Here is a 13,903-nt window from a genome sequence, read left to right on the forward strand (position 1 = left end):
AGCGCGAGACTCCGTCTCAAAAAAAAAAAAAATATTCCCATTGCCCTTTAATCTACCACCTAAATTACGCTCACACAGTATTTCTAGGGAATGAAGATGGCATGAACAATGAAGAAATTTGCTAAAGATAAGTAACAGAGAAACTTCGAGCATACTTTAAAACATTCTCCATTGCTAGTCTAGTGCTATACCCAACAGACCATGCTGCCAAGTACTTTGAAGCACTGAATAATGTTACTAATGACCCTCAAGAATCTATGATTATTCGGCACTCTCAACGTTCCTGTCAACTTCTCTCAGCCTGTTAAGAGTAAATTTTTCGAGTTGCCAGTAACACAAAATCCATTGCCACTAAACAATCAGAGTGTTTCTTGTGGCTTCCTACACTGTGCCAGATAAGGATGCTGTAATCAGCACTCAACTGCAATTTGGCCACTGATGCAGGAGGCTAAACAGGCTCCTTCTGTGGTACTGGAGAGAGTAAACACGATCCTTGCCAGGAAAGCAGCAGGATAAGACTTGCAAAAGTAAAGGCTGTGAGCAGCCCATTGCTTTTCCTGAAAGTAACTTGAATGAAGGCTTCCTTTACTGACCACAGTATTGCTTCGGAACATCACAAATTATTACTTTTATTTATTTATTTATTTATTTATTTATTTATTTATTTAGAGACAGAGTCTCGCTCTGTCGCCCAGGCTGGAGTGCAGTGGCGCGATCTCGGCTCACTGCAAGCTCCGCCTCCCGGGTTCATGCCATTCTCCTGACTCAGCCTCCTGAATAGCTGGGACTACAGGCTCCCGCCACCACGCCCAGCTAATTTTTTTGTATTTTTAGTAGACACGGGGTTTCACCGTGGTCTCAATCTCCTGACCTTGTGATCCACCTGCCTCGGCCTCCCAAAGTGCTGGGATTACAGGCATGAGACACTGTGCCTGGCCTATTTTTTAGACTTAGAAATTAGATATAGTTATCTTCTTTCATTAATGCAATAAATGCCAGTGTGCAGTGATAAAGAGGACAACTTGGCAATTTATTTTAGAGAAATTCATAATTGTAAATATTTAGTAATTAGCTGCTGCATGAAGTTAAAATAATTTACAAAAATTTAGTTCAACTCAACCTATTAGAAATAAATGTAGTATGTGTGAGACTAGGAATTACTCCAAAGGTATTACACAGGAAAGATAAAGGAAATAAAAGGTTTACCTCAAGAAAACAACTACAAAAAATAATTTATTATTCTTAAATCTAGTTATGCATGCTTATTTGAAGATTGACTAACATCCTCTAGAAGAAAAACTGTAGGTATGATTATGACTTTTACTTAAATTTACTACTTAAAAATCAGCAAGTTGGACTTCATCAAAATGAAAAACTTTTGTTCGGCAAAGATACTGTTAGGAAAATTAGAAGGCAAGCCACAAACTAGGGAAAATATTTGTGAAACATATATCTAACAAAAAATTTATATTTAGAATATAAAGAACTCTTACAGATTTATTAAGACAAACAACCTAATTAAAAATTGGATCTAGGCAAGGTAGCTCATGCCTGTAATCCCAGCACTTTGGGAGGCTGAGACGGGCAGATAACTTGAGGCCAGGAGTTGGAGACCAGCTGGGCCAACACGGTGAAATCCCGTCTCTACTAAAAATACAAAAAATAAGCTGGGCATGGTACAAAAAATAAGCCAGGCGTGGTTGTGCGTGCCTGTATTCCCAGCTACTCAAGAGGCTGAGGCAGGAGAATCACTTGAATCCGGGAGGCGGAGGTTGCAGTGAGCTGAGATCACGCCACTGCACTCCAGCCTGAGCAACAGCGTGAGACTCTGTCTCAAAAAATAAAATAAAACAAAATAAAAATTGGGCAAAAAGCCTAAGCAATATAAGGAGGCCCTGTCTCCACAAAAAAAAAAAAAAAAAAAAATCTAATTAGCCAGGTGTAGTGGAGTGCTCTGGCGGTCCCAGCTCCTCGGGGAGAATGAAGCAGGAGGATTGCTTGAGCCAGGAAGGTCAAGGTAAGTGTGTATTGAAACCACAACACGGCCAGGCACAGTGGCTCACGCCTGTAATCCCAGCACTTTAGGAGATAGGAGGATCGCTTGAGCCTAGGAGCTCAAGACCAGCCTGGGCAACACGGTGAAACCGTCTCTACAAAAAAAAAATTATCTTGGCTTGGTTGCGCATGCCTGAGTCCCAGCTACTTGGGAGGCTGAGGTGGGAGGATTGCTTGAGCCCAGAAGGTTGAGCTATCATCACGCCACCACATCTAGCCCAGGGTGAGAGAGCAAGACACTCTAAAAAAATATATAAATAAATAAAAATAAAATAACTGTAAGTAGAAAAAAAAAAGTATCTGCAAGGTCTACAGGAATAGAAGAATTCCAGAAGGATATACACAAACTATTAACAATAGTTACCTCAAAGGTAGGGTGTTAAAAAAAAAAAGTATTGGCCGGGCGCGGTGGCTCAAGCCTGTAATCCCAGCACTTTGGGAGGCCGAGACGGGCGGATCACAAGGTCAGGAGATCGAGACCATCCTGGCTAACACGGCGAAACCCCGTCTCTACTAAAAAAATAGAAAAAATTAGCCAGGCGAGGTGGCGGCGCCTGTGGTCCCAGCTACTCGGGAGGCTGAGGCAGGAGAATAGCGTGAACCCAGGAGGCGGAGCTTGCAGTGAGCTGAGATCTGGCCACTGCACTCCAGCCTGGGCGACAGAGCGAGACTCCGTCTCAAAAAAAAAAAAAAAAAAAAAAAAAAAAGTATTATTCAAAACAGATGTTTTTGAGTTTAAAATGAGTACTTTATTAATTATCCCGGGCCATCAGCTGACAAGGGTAGCAGAACAGGAAAGCTTGCCATCTCCCTTAGGTTTTACTTCTGTAATTTCACAGACCCAGTCACCAGTCGTTATTCCCTTTCAGTTTATGGACATTTAAATTTTGCACTAATAATCTGTTATTGACATACTGATGTTTATACAGGTTACTATAGGCAACATCTCCAATCCAAGTGCTTCTAACAGCCTAAGAAAGTGCTTTTATGCTCTAAATGAAATTGGGGAGAAAGGAGGAAAGTACAGTCCAGAGACCATCTACAGAACAAAGTATCTTTAGAATCCAAGTTTTTTTGCTTTTGTTTTTGAGACAGAGTCTCGTTCTGTCACTAGGCTGGAGTACAGTGACGCGATCTCGGCTCACTACAACCTCTTCCTCCCAGGTTCAAGAAATTCCCCTGCCTCAGCCTCCCCTGTAGCTGGGTTCACAGGCGTGAGCCGCCATACCTAGCTAATTTTTTTTTTTTTTTTTTTTTTGTATTTTTAGCAGAGATGGGGTTTCAACACGTTAGCCAGGCTAGTCTTGAACTCCTGACCTGAGATGATGTGCCCACCTCAACCTCCCAAAGTGCTGGGATTATAGATGTGAGCTACCACGCCCGTCTCCAAGTTTTTTTGTGGGTTTTTTTTTTTTTTTTTTGAGACAGAGTCTCGTTCTGTCGCCCAGGCTGGAGTGCAGTGGCGCGATCTCAGCTCACTGCAAGCTCCACCTCCCAGGTTCATGCCATTCTCCTGCCTCAGCCTCTCAAGTAACTGGGACTACAGACGCCCGCCACCATGCCTGGCTAATTTTTTGTATTTTTAGTAGAGATGGGGTTTCACTGTGTTAGCCAGGATGGTCTCGATCTCCTGACCTCGTGATCCACCTGCCTCAGACTCCCAAAGTGCTGGGATTACAGGCGTGAGCCACCGCGCCTGGCCCCCGTCTCGAAGTTTTATCTTGAAAATTAAATTATGGGACTTATTCCATAAGGTGACAGGTTCCATTTTAATATAAAAACAACCTCACTGCTGTCTTAAATAATATTCATAGTATGAATAACTACGACCTTACAGGAAAAAATACTTTTATGATTTAGCACAGGGGCTGCAAACTATAGTCTGTGGGCCAAAGCTGGCCTGCCGTCAGTTTTTATACTGCCTGCGAGCTAAGAATGAATTTCGCTATCTTTTTTTTTTTTAACATTGTCTTGCTCTTGTTGCCCAGGCTACAGTGCAATGGCACGATCTCAGCTCACCACAACCTCCGCCACCCAGGTTCAAGCGATTCTCCTGCCTCAGCCTCCGGAATAGCTGGGATTACAAGCATGTGCCACCATGCCCGGCTAATTTTGTATTTTTAGTAGATACATGGTTTCTCCATGTTGGTCAGACTGGTCTCGAACTCCTGACCTCAGATGACCCACCCACATCAGCCTCTCAAAGTGCTGGGATTACAGACGAGAGCCACTGTGCCAAGCCTACGATTTTTGCATTTTTAAAAGGTTAAAAATATCTGAAGAATACTACTTTGAGACATGTAAACATTATATTAAATTCAAATTCCAACCAGATGCAGTGACTCATGCCTGTCATCTCAGCACTTTGGGAGGCCTAAGTGGGCAGCCTGCTTGAGGCCAGGAGTTTGAGACCAGCCTGGGCAACATAGTGAGAACCCCGTCTCTACAAAAAATTTAAAAATTAGCCAGGCGTGGTGGTGCACACCTGTAATCCCAGCTACTCAGGAGGCTGAGGCAGAAGGATTGCTTAAACCCAGGAGTTCAAGGCTGTTGTGGGCTACGATTGCACCACGGCACTCTGCCTGGGCAACACAGTGAGAACCTGTCCCCTGAGCCCAAAAAGAAATTATCACTGTGCAGGAAGTAATGAATAAAAAGAAAAAAAATCTTCAAATTCCAGTGTCTATAAAGTCTTATTGAAACAGACACATTCATTCACTTACCTATTATCTATGGCTGTTTTTGTGCTACAACAGGAAAACTGAGTAATGAGTAACTGGGACAGAGACTGTATGGCCTACAAAACCAAAAACATTTGGTTAAGACCTTCACAGAAAAGGACCACTGGTCAGGGATGATGGTGCATGCCTACAGTCCCCGCTGCTAGGGAGGCTGAGGCGGGAAGATGGCTTAAGTCCAGGAGTTCAAGACCAGCTTGGGCAACAAAGCAAGACCCCTATCTGAAAAAAAAAAATTAAAAAGAAAAGGTCTGCTGACCCCTGGCTTGGCCTATATTAGTTCAAACTAATCGTAAGTCCCCATTTAGAGACGTGTGCAGTGTGGTTACAGCACAGTTCCCAGTACAACTTAACCTAGTAAAGCCTCAAATTTCCTAATTTACAAAGTGAGAACAATGACACTTAACTCAGAAGGTTATCGTGAAGATTAAATGAAACTTGGCTCATAGTAAGCACTCAAACTTCAACTGCTATTATATCTTTTTTTTTTTTTTTTTTTTGAGATCAAGTTTCTGCTCTTGTTGCCCAGGCTGGAACGCAATGGCGCGATCTTGGCTCACTACAACCTCCGCCTCCCATATTCAAGCAATTCTCGTGCCTCAGCCTCTCAAGTAACTGGGATCACAGGCATGCGCCACCACACCCAGCTAATTTTGTATCTTTTGTAGAGACAGGGTTTCACCATGCTGCCCAGGCTGATCTCGAACTCCTAACCTCAGGTGATCTGCCCGCCTTGGCCTCCCAAAGTGCTGGGATTACAGGCATAAGCCATGGCACCCAGCCTAGATTTTTTTTTTTTTTTTTCTTTTAAGAGATAGGGTCTCGGGCCAGGCAGAGTGTCTCATGCCTGTCCAGCATTTTGGGAGGCCAAGGTGTGAGAATCACTTGAGGCCCAAGTTCAAGACTAGCCTGGGCAATATAGGAGACCCTATCTCTTGAAAGAGAGAACAAACGAACATGACGGACCAACAGACAGACAGGGGGTCTCACTATGTTGCCCAGGCTGGTCTTGAGCTACTGGCCTCAAGTGATCTCCTTCCTCCTGCCTCAGTCTCCGTAAGTGCTAGGATTATAGGCTTGAACCACCGTGCCTAGGAAGATTTTTGTTTTACGATACTTCTTAACACTACAAATGAATGTATTACCTTAATCTTCACTTCAGTGAGAAGCTAATGATTTCATTCTAACACTTTATCACCTTTCAAAAGCTTCTGCATAATCTTTCGAATGCTGGAAACCCACACATTTCTAAGAATGTCCCCTGTATTTAAAAAATCTTTAGGCTGGGTGTGGTGGCTCACACCTATAATCCCAGTACTTTAGGAGGCCGAGGCAGGTGCATCACCTGAGGTCAGGAGTTCGAGACCAGCCTGGCCAACATGGCAAAACCCCATCCTTACTAAAAACACAAAAATTAGCCAGGCGTGGTGGTGGGCACCTGTAATCCCAGCTACTCAGGAGGCTGAGGCAGGGAGAATTGCTTGAACCCGGGAGGTGGAGGTTGCCATGAGCCGAAATCCTGCCACTGCACTCCAGTCTGGACAACACAGCAAGATTCCAAAAAAAATATTTAAAAGTTCAAAACTGTATTGTTATGGAAACATTGTTAAAATGTGTTGTCACTCTGCTAGTTGCACTTAAGTACAGTTCCACTTAGTGAATACTTAATACTGCCTGCCAGGAATTATATTAAATATATATTATCTAATTTTCACAATAACCTTGACAAAGCAGGCACTATAATATCATTTTACAGAGAGATACAAAACTCATAGATGATCTAAATGAATTTGGCGAGAAAGGAGGTGAACTCCTTTCATAGAAGTTTCGTATCTCTCTGTAAAATGAGATTATAGTACCTACCTTGTAGATTTATTGAAGTTTCTTCCTGCAAAGCTAAATAGCAATAATTTTATTTTTCCAGGAGCATATTTGAAAAATATTTCTTGCGTTCTTGTTATAGCCTTATTTTCTACACATCACAGGAAGGCAATTTTGAACTTACAACTATAGCTTATATTCTAAAGGTCAAACAGTTGATCAATGAAAGAGCCAGAATTCAATCACAAGTTTCACTCCCAGTCTACCTGAATGTGTTAAATCGCACGATTGAACACGTGTATTAAAATGGTCAGCAGAGGCAGGAATTTCATTCTCTGGTATTTCAATATGTTCATTAAAAATGCCAGCTGACTTGCTGTTTTTAGGTAGAACTTTCAAGCCAGTGAATGGATTTTAAAGCAGTCCTGGGGAGGAGTGCCCTGAATAATGACATTTAGGTCAACCATACTGCATATACAACGGTGATCCCATAAGATGATAACACTACATTTTCAGCCAGGCACAGTGGCTCACGCCTGTAATCCCAGCACTTTGGGAGGCCAAGGCGGGTGGATCACTTGAGGTCAGGAGTTCAAGACCAGTTTGACCAACATGGTAAAACCCCGTTTCTACTAAAAATACAAAATTAGCTGAGCATGCTGGTACACGTCTGTAATCCCAACTACTTGGGAGGCTGAGGCAGGAGAATCGCTTGAGCCTGGGAGACAGAGATTGCAGTGAGCCAAGGTCGCGCCACCGCATTCCAGCCTGAGCAACAAGGGTGAAACTCCATCTCAAAAAAAAAAAGAAAAAAAAAATATTTTCACGTATCTTTGCTGTGTTTAGATATGTTTAGATACACTAACACTTACCACTGTGTTCCAATTGCCTACAATGTTCAGTACAGTAACAGGCTGTGTAGTTTTGCAGCCTAGGAGCAACAGACTGTACCACAGGGCCTCGGTAGGTAGTAGGATATCCCATCAAGGTTTGTGTGCACTCTATGATGTTCACACAGCACACGTTTCTCAGAACGCATCCCCACCACTAAGTGGCAAATAACTGTATAGAGTGAAAGACTCATCAGATTTCATCATGTTCAAACTGATAACCATTTCAGATAATTGTGGAAAGAGCTATTAACAAAGTATGTTTCCTAACTCAGTTGACAAATAGGTTCACCTTGTCCAAATCCTAAATGTCACTATTGGAAAGCCATATTTTTACACATACTGACACACCAAGAACACATCTGGCTGGAACAAAATATTGCTTCTGAGAAGACACATAAAGGTCATACGAGAACTGTCAGAAAAGAATTCCTTTGGCATCTATCCTTCCTTGTCTAGGGAGAAATGGTAGTATTCTAGGCTCAGCTGTCTTCTACTTGAAAGATGACCACAATCTGGAGCTACCTTAACTGAAGCCAGGGAATGAACATCCATTTCCTAGGAGGCCCATTTAGCAGAGACACAATCAGAGCAGGGAGAATTGCTTGGGGAGAGGAAGGCAATGAGAAGGAAAGGCTGGCCACTGATTTGAGCATTCACAGAGCCCCGAAGAATGCAGCAGGGAAAACTATTTTAGAGTAAACCCCTCCTGATTTTGCATGTACCACATAGCAAAAGCAAAAAGCATTCTTTCGAGTGAACTAAACAGAAAGGCTATTTAAGATGTATGATTTAATCCAAAGGTTAAAAGAATGCATTTATTACTTGTGATTCAAACAGACATTACTCAGAACTTAAGTTCATTCTAACTCTTGCCCAATTCTCCCTTCTCAGGGGTTACATTTTCTTTCTTCGGCAATGTTTTTTATTTTCACTATTTCTTATTTTTATTTCATTTTATTTTATTTTTCAAACGGAGTTTCACTCTTGTCACCCAGGCTGGAGTGAAGTGGCATGATCTCGGCTCACCGCAACCTCCGCCTCCCAGGTTCAAGCAATTCTCCTACCTCAACCTCCCAAGTAACTGGGATTATAGCTGCACACCACCAAGCCCAGCTAATTTTTCTATTTTTAGTAGAGATGGGGTTTTGCCATGTTGGCCAGGCTGGTCTCAAACTCTCAGGTGATCCACCCACCTTAGCCTCCCAAAGTGCTGGGATTACTCGTGTGAGCCACTGCACCCAGCTATAATCAGTATATTATTATCAATTACATGCACAAAGGGCATCCAGAATATTTGGAATCAACCTTATGATAATGTGTGAGAAAAGAGGAGGAGACGAGAAGCCAAAGCCCAAATTTTACTTCTGATGACATCATTTTACTCATCACATAATCTTAGGTATAACATAACCTTTCTAAACCTTAATTTCCGCATCTACAAAATGCAGATGACACCTGCACTTTGTTTCCTTCAGAGTTATAAAGCTCAAAAGAGATCAAATATGTGAAAGCACAATGAAGTCTGCAAAGAACACAAATATGTTAGCCATTATTATTGAGCTTTTTTTTTGAGACAGAATCTCACTCTGTCATCCAGGCTGGAGTGCAGTGGTGCGATCTCAGCTCACTGCAACCTCCGCCTTCCAGGTTCAAGCAATTCTTCTGCCTCAGCCTCCAGAGTAGCTGGGACTATACGCGCACGCCACCATAACCAGCTAATTTTTGTATTTTTAGTAAAGACAGGGTTTTGCCATGTTGGTTGGGCTGGTCTCGAACTCCTGACCTCATGATCTGCTCCCCCCACCCCCTTGCCTCCCAAAGCACTGGGATTACAGGCATGAGCCACCGCACCTGGCCTATTATGGAGCTTTTTATCTTGACAGATCTCTTTTGTGTGTGTGTGTGTGTGTGTGTGTGTGTGTGTATTTGTGTTGTTGCTGTTTTTGAGACGGACTCTTGCTCTGTCACCCAGGCTGGAGTGCACTTGCGCGATCTTGGCTCACTGCAACCTCCATCTCCCGTGTTCAAACAATTCTCTTGCCTCAGCTCGTGAGTAGCTGAGATTACAGGTGCCTACCACCATGCCCAGCTAAGTTTTGTATTTTTAGTAGAGGTGAGGTTTCTCCATGTTGGCCAGGCTGGTTTTGAACTCCTGACCTCAAGTGATCCCCCATCTCAGCCTCCCAAAGTGCTGGGATTACAAGCGTGAGCCACCACGCCCAGCCTACTGTTCATATTTCTAAAGAGAAATCATGGCATATGGACAAACCACCGACTGGAACTTCTTAGATGACTCCAGCTCACAAGGTCACACCACAGTGGGAAGCAAGCCTTCAATTCTCTATCACTTACAAAAGGCCAGATAAGGCTTAAGTTCCAGCACCAGCCAACCCCTGTCATCTCCAGGAAATCTATATTATAAAATGTCTAGCCTCAACAAAGGTCCTGAATGTTGTTTCAAATTTCACTGCCAATTTTCACTAAGTATTTCTGATACAAGAAAAACAGGCCAAGCCTGGTGGCTCACACTTATAATCCCAGCACTTTGGGAGGGTGAGGCAAGAGGATCACTTGAGACCAGGAGTTCAAAACCAGCCTGGGCAACATAGTGAGACCTTGTCTCTACAAAAAAAATAAAAATAAAAATAAAAATAAAAATTTGTAGTTAATAATTTTTCTATTTTGTTGAAAATAAATCTGCCTCATGATAAAAGAGTTACATAATTCCAAGAAAAAAAAAAACACAGAAAACCTAAAAGTTGGTTGTTATCCTTACACTGAAAGGCAGCAATACAGAAAATTCTATCAATGTATCTCATCAAAAACATTAAACAGCCAGGCGGGGGGGGGAGCTCATGCCTGTAATCCCAGCACTTTGAGAGGCGGAGGCAGGCGAATCACCTGAGGTCAGGAGTTCAAGACCAGCCTGACCAAATTGGAGAAACCTTGTCTCTACTAAAAATACAAAAATTAGCCGGGCATGGTGTCGCACGCCTGTAATCCCAGCTACTCAGGAGGCTGAGGCAGGAGAATCGCTTGAACACAGGAGGCAAGTGAGCCAAGATCGCGCCATTGCACTTCAGCCTGGGTGACAAGAGCGAAACTCCATTTGAAAAAAAAAAACACAACACATTATTACACACAACCTGAAGCCAAAAAAGAGAAAAAAGCAAGAGACTCCCTCTTAGTAACAAATGAGTTAAGCAGTGATAGAAGTTGCATTAACATTACAGGAGGGCAGGAGAAACACTTGGTGACTCACACATTCCCCTTTGATGTCAATTTTACAATTTAGGGCCAAGTGCAGTGGCTCAGGCCTGTAATCCCAGCAGTTTTGGAGGCCGAGGCAGGCAGATCACCTGAGCTCACTTCGACACCAGCCTGGGCAACATGGCAAAACCTCATCTCTACAAAAAATACATGAAATTAGCCAGGCGGTGCCACGCACCTGTGGTCCCAGCTACTAGGGATGCTGAGGTGGGAGGATCACTTAATCCAGGGGAGCAGAAGTTGAAGTGAGTTGAGATCGCCCACCACATCCCAGCCTGGGCGACAGAGTGAGACCCTGTCTCAAAAAAATAAATACATAAAAATAAAATTAAATGAAAATAAAATAAAATAAAATTTAAAAAGCTAGTTTCTTTCGGAAGAAAAAGGCTGGGCACAGTGGCTCACGCCTGTAATCCCAGCACTCTGGGAGGCCTGAGTGGGCAGATCACGAGGTCAAGAAATTGAGACCATCCTGGCCAACACGGTGAAGCCCCGTCTCTACTAAAAATAGAAAAATTAGCTGGGTGTGGTGGCGCGTGCCTGTAGTCCCAGCCACTCGGGAGGCTGAGGCAGGAGAATCGCTTAAACCCGGGAAGCAGAGGTTGCAGTCAGCAGAGACTGCACCACTGCACTACAGCCTGGCGACAGAGCGAGATTCCGTCTCAAAAAAAAAAAAAAAAAAAAAAAAAAGGAGGGAAAAACCTCCTGGTTCCAATTTCAAAGCCAATCCCCCACCCTCCCCCCTTTTTTTTCCCCAAAAATCTGAGTCATATCAAACATCTGGTACCCATGAAATTTACTACTTTAAATTCATAGAATTAAAACTGAGCACCCACAACTGAACAAATATTTTCTGAGTTCAACCAGAGATGCTGAAGACTAACTTTACCTCCCCTAGCACTTACACCTGCAAATGTAGTTTTCTTCCTCGACTTGGAAAAAAAAAGCACAGTGAACAAATTTCAGAGTGCAGCTATCACCTCAATAGAACCTGATGAAAAAGGAAAATAGGTGTTCTTTATCCCCAACAATTTTGGGACAACTTTTAAAAATGGTTTTAAATTGTTTAAATATCTACTAGTGTAAATATCAAACTAAATCCTTACACGTCAAATTATTTTGTTTGTTTTTGAGACGGAGTCTCGCTCCATTGCCCAAGCGGGAGTGCAGTGGCGCGATCTCGGCTCACTGCAGGCTCTGCCTCCCAGGTTCACACCATTCTCCTGCCTCAGCCTCCCGAGTAGCTGGGACTACAGGCGCCCACCACCTCGCCCGGATAATTTTCCATGCATTTTTAGTAGAGCCGGGGTTTCACCGTGTTAGCCAGGACGGTCTCGATCTCCTGACCTCGTGATCCGGCCACCTCGGCCTCCCGAAGTGCTGGGATTACAGGCGTGAGCCACCGCGCCCGGCCAAATCATTTTTTTTTTTTTTTTTAAGGAGACAGGATCTCGCTGTGTTGTCCAGGCTAGCAAGCTCAGCGGCCCATCACAGGAGTTTGGAACTCCCGGGCTGAAGGAATCCTCCCTCCTCACGCTGGAATTACAGGTGCACGCCACCGTGTCCGGCCAAAGTGTTTTTTTTTTTTTTTAGAGATGGTGGTCTCACTATGTTGTCCAAGCTGGCCTCGAACTCCTGAGACCAAGCGATCCTCCTGCCTTGGCCTCCCAAAGTGCTGGGAATAACAGGCGTGTTCCACCGCGCCCGGCCCCAAATCTTTGTCTTGGTAATGGAATAAAAAGCGGAGTATACAGTTGGCGGGTAGGACTTAAATCCTCAGATGACGCCAACGTTTCTCACCAAGGATTTCAAACGGCTCCCCATTAACTTCTCATTAACCTAGCGAACAAGAAAGTGACACGCTGAGATTTTGGATCCTTTTTTTTTCCCAAACTCTGCCCCTGGCAGAGAAAGAGGCGCACAAACAAGGGGTGTGGCCCACTGGCAAATCAGTCAGACCGTCCCGAATCAGGGACAAACACGGGAAAGCAGAGAGGAAAAAGAAGTTTCGCGTTTCCGCTCCTGGGACTCTGCTCCAGAATTCGGCGTTACCCCGTCCGAAGCGGCGGCGTCAGAACAAGTCACTAAACATCACCCGCACCGCCTCCCGGGAGGGGCTGGGTCCCGTCTCCGCGGAGACACGGCCGGGCCGTGCGAGCACAGCGGGGCCACCCCGTCTCCCCACAGGGAGACCCAAGGCCCAGAGGGGCCCAGGGAGCCCGACACGAAAACTCCTAAAGTTCCTGAGCAGGGACCTGAACCAAAGGTCTCTGCCACGGCGCGGGCTGTAGGGCCGCCGCTCCGCTTGAGAAAGGGGTCCCCACACCGGAGCAGGGAGAGGGGTTCGCCTCCCGCCGCCGAACCCATCCCTGCCTGGGTCGCCGAGTCCCGTGTCCCGCCCTCTCCCCGCAGGGCTCCCGGAGAGGACCTCCGCCTTCTCGCTTCGCCCCTCCGCCTCGCTCAGGAGGAGACCTGCCACGGCCCTGTCTGACCTGTCGCCGCTGGGACCGAGCCGGCAGCACGAAGCCTCCATGCCCGCCGCCGAGGACGCCCCCAACACGTACACACTCTTCTCTGCGGTCGCCAGAGTGGCTCGGCTGGCACGCCGCCGCGTCCCGCCTCCTGGCAACCGCGTTCCACCCCGTCGCCGCCGCCGATTGGTCCGTGTGCTCGTGGCTCCCGTCTCATTGGCTACTGCCGGGGCAACACTGCGGGAGGGTTGCTAAGGGGCGGGAGGCGAGCGGGAGTTAAACGCGCCTGCGCGGGGGTGGGGGTGGTGCGAGTCAGGGCTTGGTCCTCTGGAGCGCCACGCGCGTCCGGGACTGAAGGGCAAGAGTTTGTTTTTGCCTGGGCCTCGTCCGCCGCGCGGCCAGCGGGCGAGTTCGGTCAGAGGAGTCGCCCATACCCCACCAACCGCCACGCACGCACCGGCTCCCCGCACCCCCGCCATTTTTACCGAGCCCACCCGGAGCGCTTCCCTAGGTCTGCCCTGTGAGGATGTACAGACCTCTGTCACTTCCCATTCTGGCCCCTGCCCTCATACCAGAGGCCTTCGTGGACCCGCTCTGGTACCCTCTCCACTCCGCCAGTCACTCCCAGTGAAACGCATCTTCCATAGGCTGGCCT

General features: G+C 45.6%; 1 protein-coding gene across 1 annotated transcript in view; it reads right to left on the bottom strand.

Moving 5' to 3' along the window:
- TULP3 (tubby like protein 3) overlaps positions 1-13,385 on the bottom strand; it is a 52,722-nt gene extending 39,337 nt beyond the window's left edge. Inside the window, exon 1 of the mRNA XM_025401157.1 lies at positions 13,270-13,385. Within this exon, the coding sequence (XP_025256942.1) occupies positions 13,270-13,310 (41 nt within the window). The 5' untranslated portion in view covers positions 13,311-13,385. The remainder of the gene's footprint in view (positions 1-13,269) is intronic.
- Between the last annotated feature and the right edge of the window lie 518 nt (positions 13,386-13,903).

The sequence above is a fragment of the Theropithecus gelada genome, chromosome 11 (assembly GCF_003255815.1).
Source record: "Theropithecus gelada isolate Dixy chromosome 11, Tgel_1.0, whole genome shotgun sequence".
Taxonomy (NCBI): domain Eukaryota; kingdom Metazoa; phylum Chordata; class Mammalia; order Primates; family Cercopithecidae; genus Theropithecus; species Theropithecus gelada.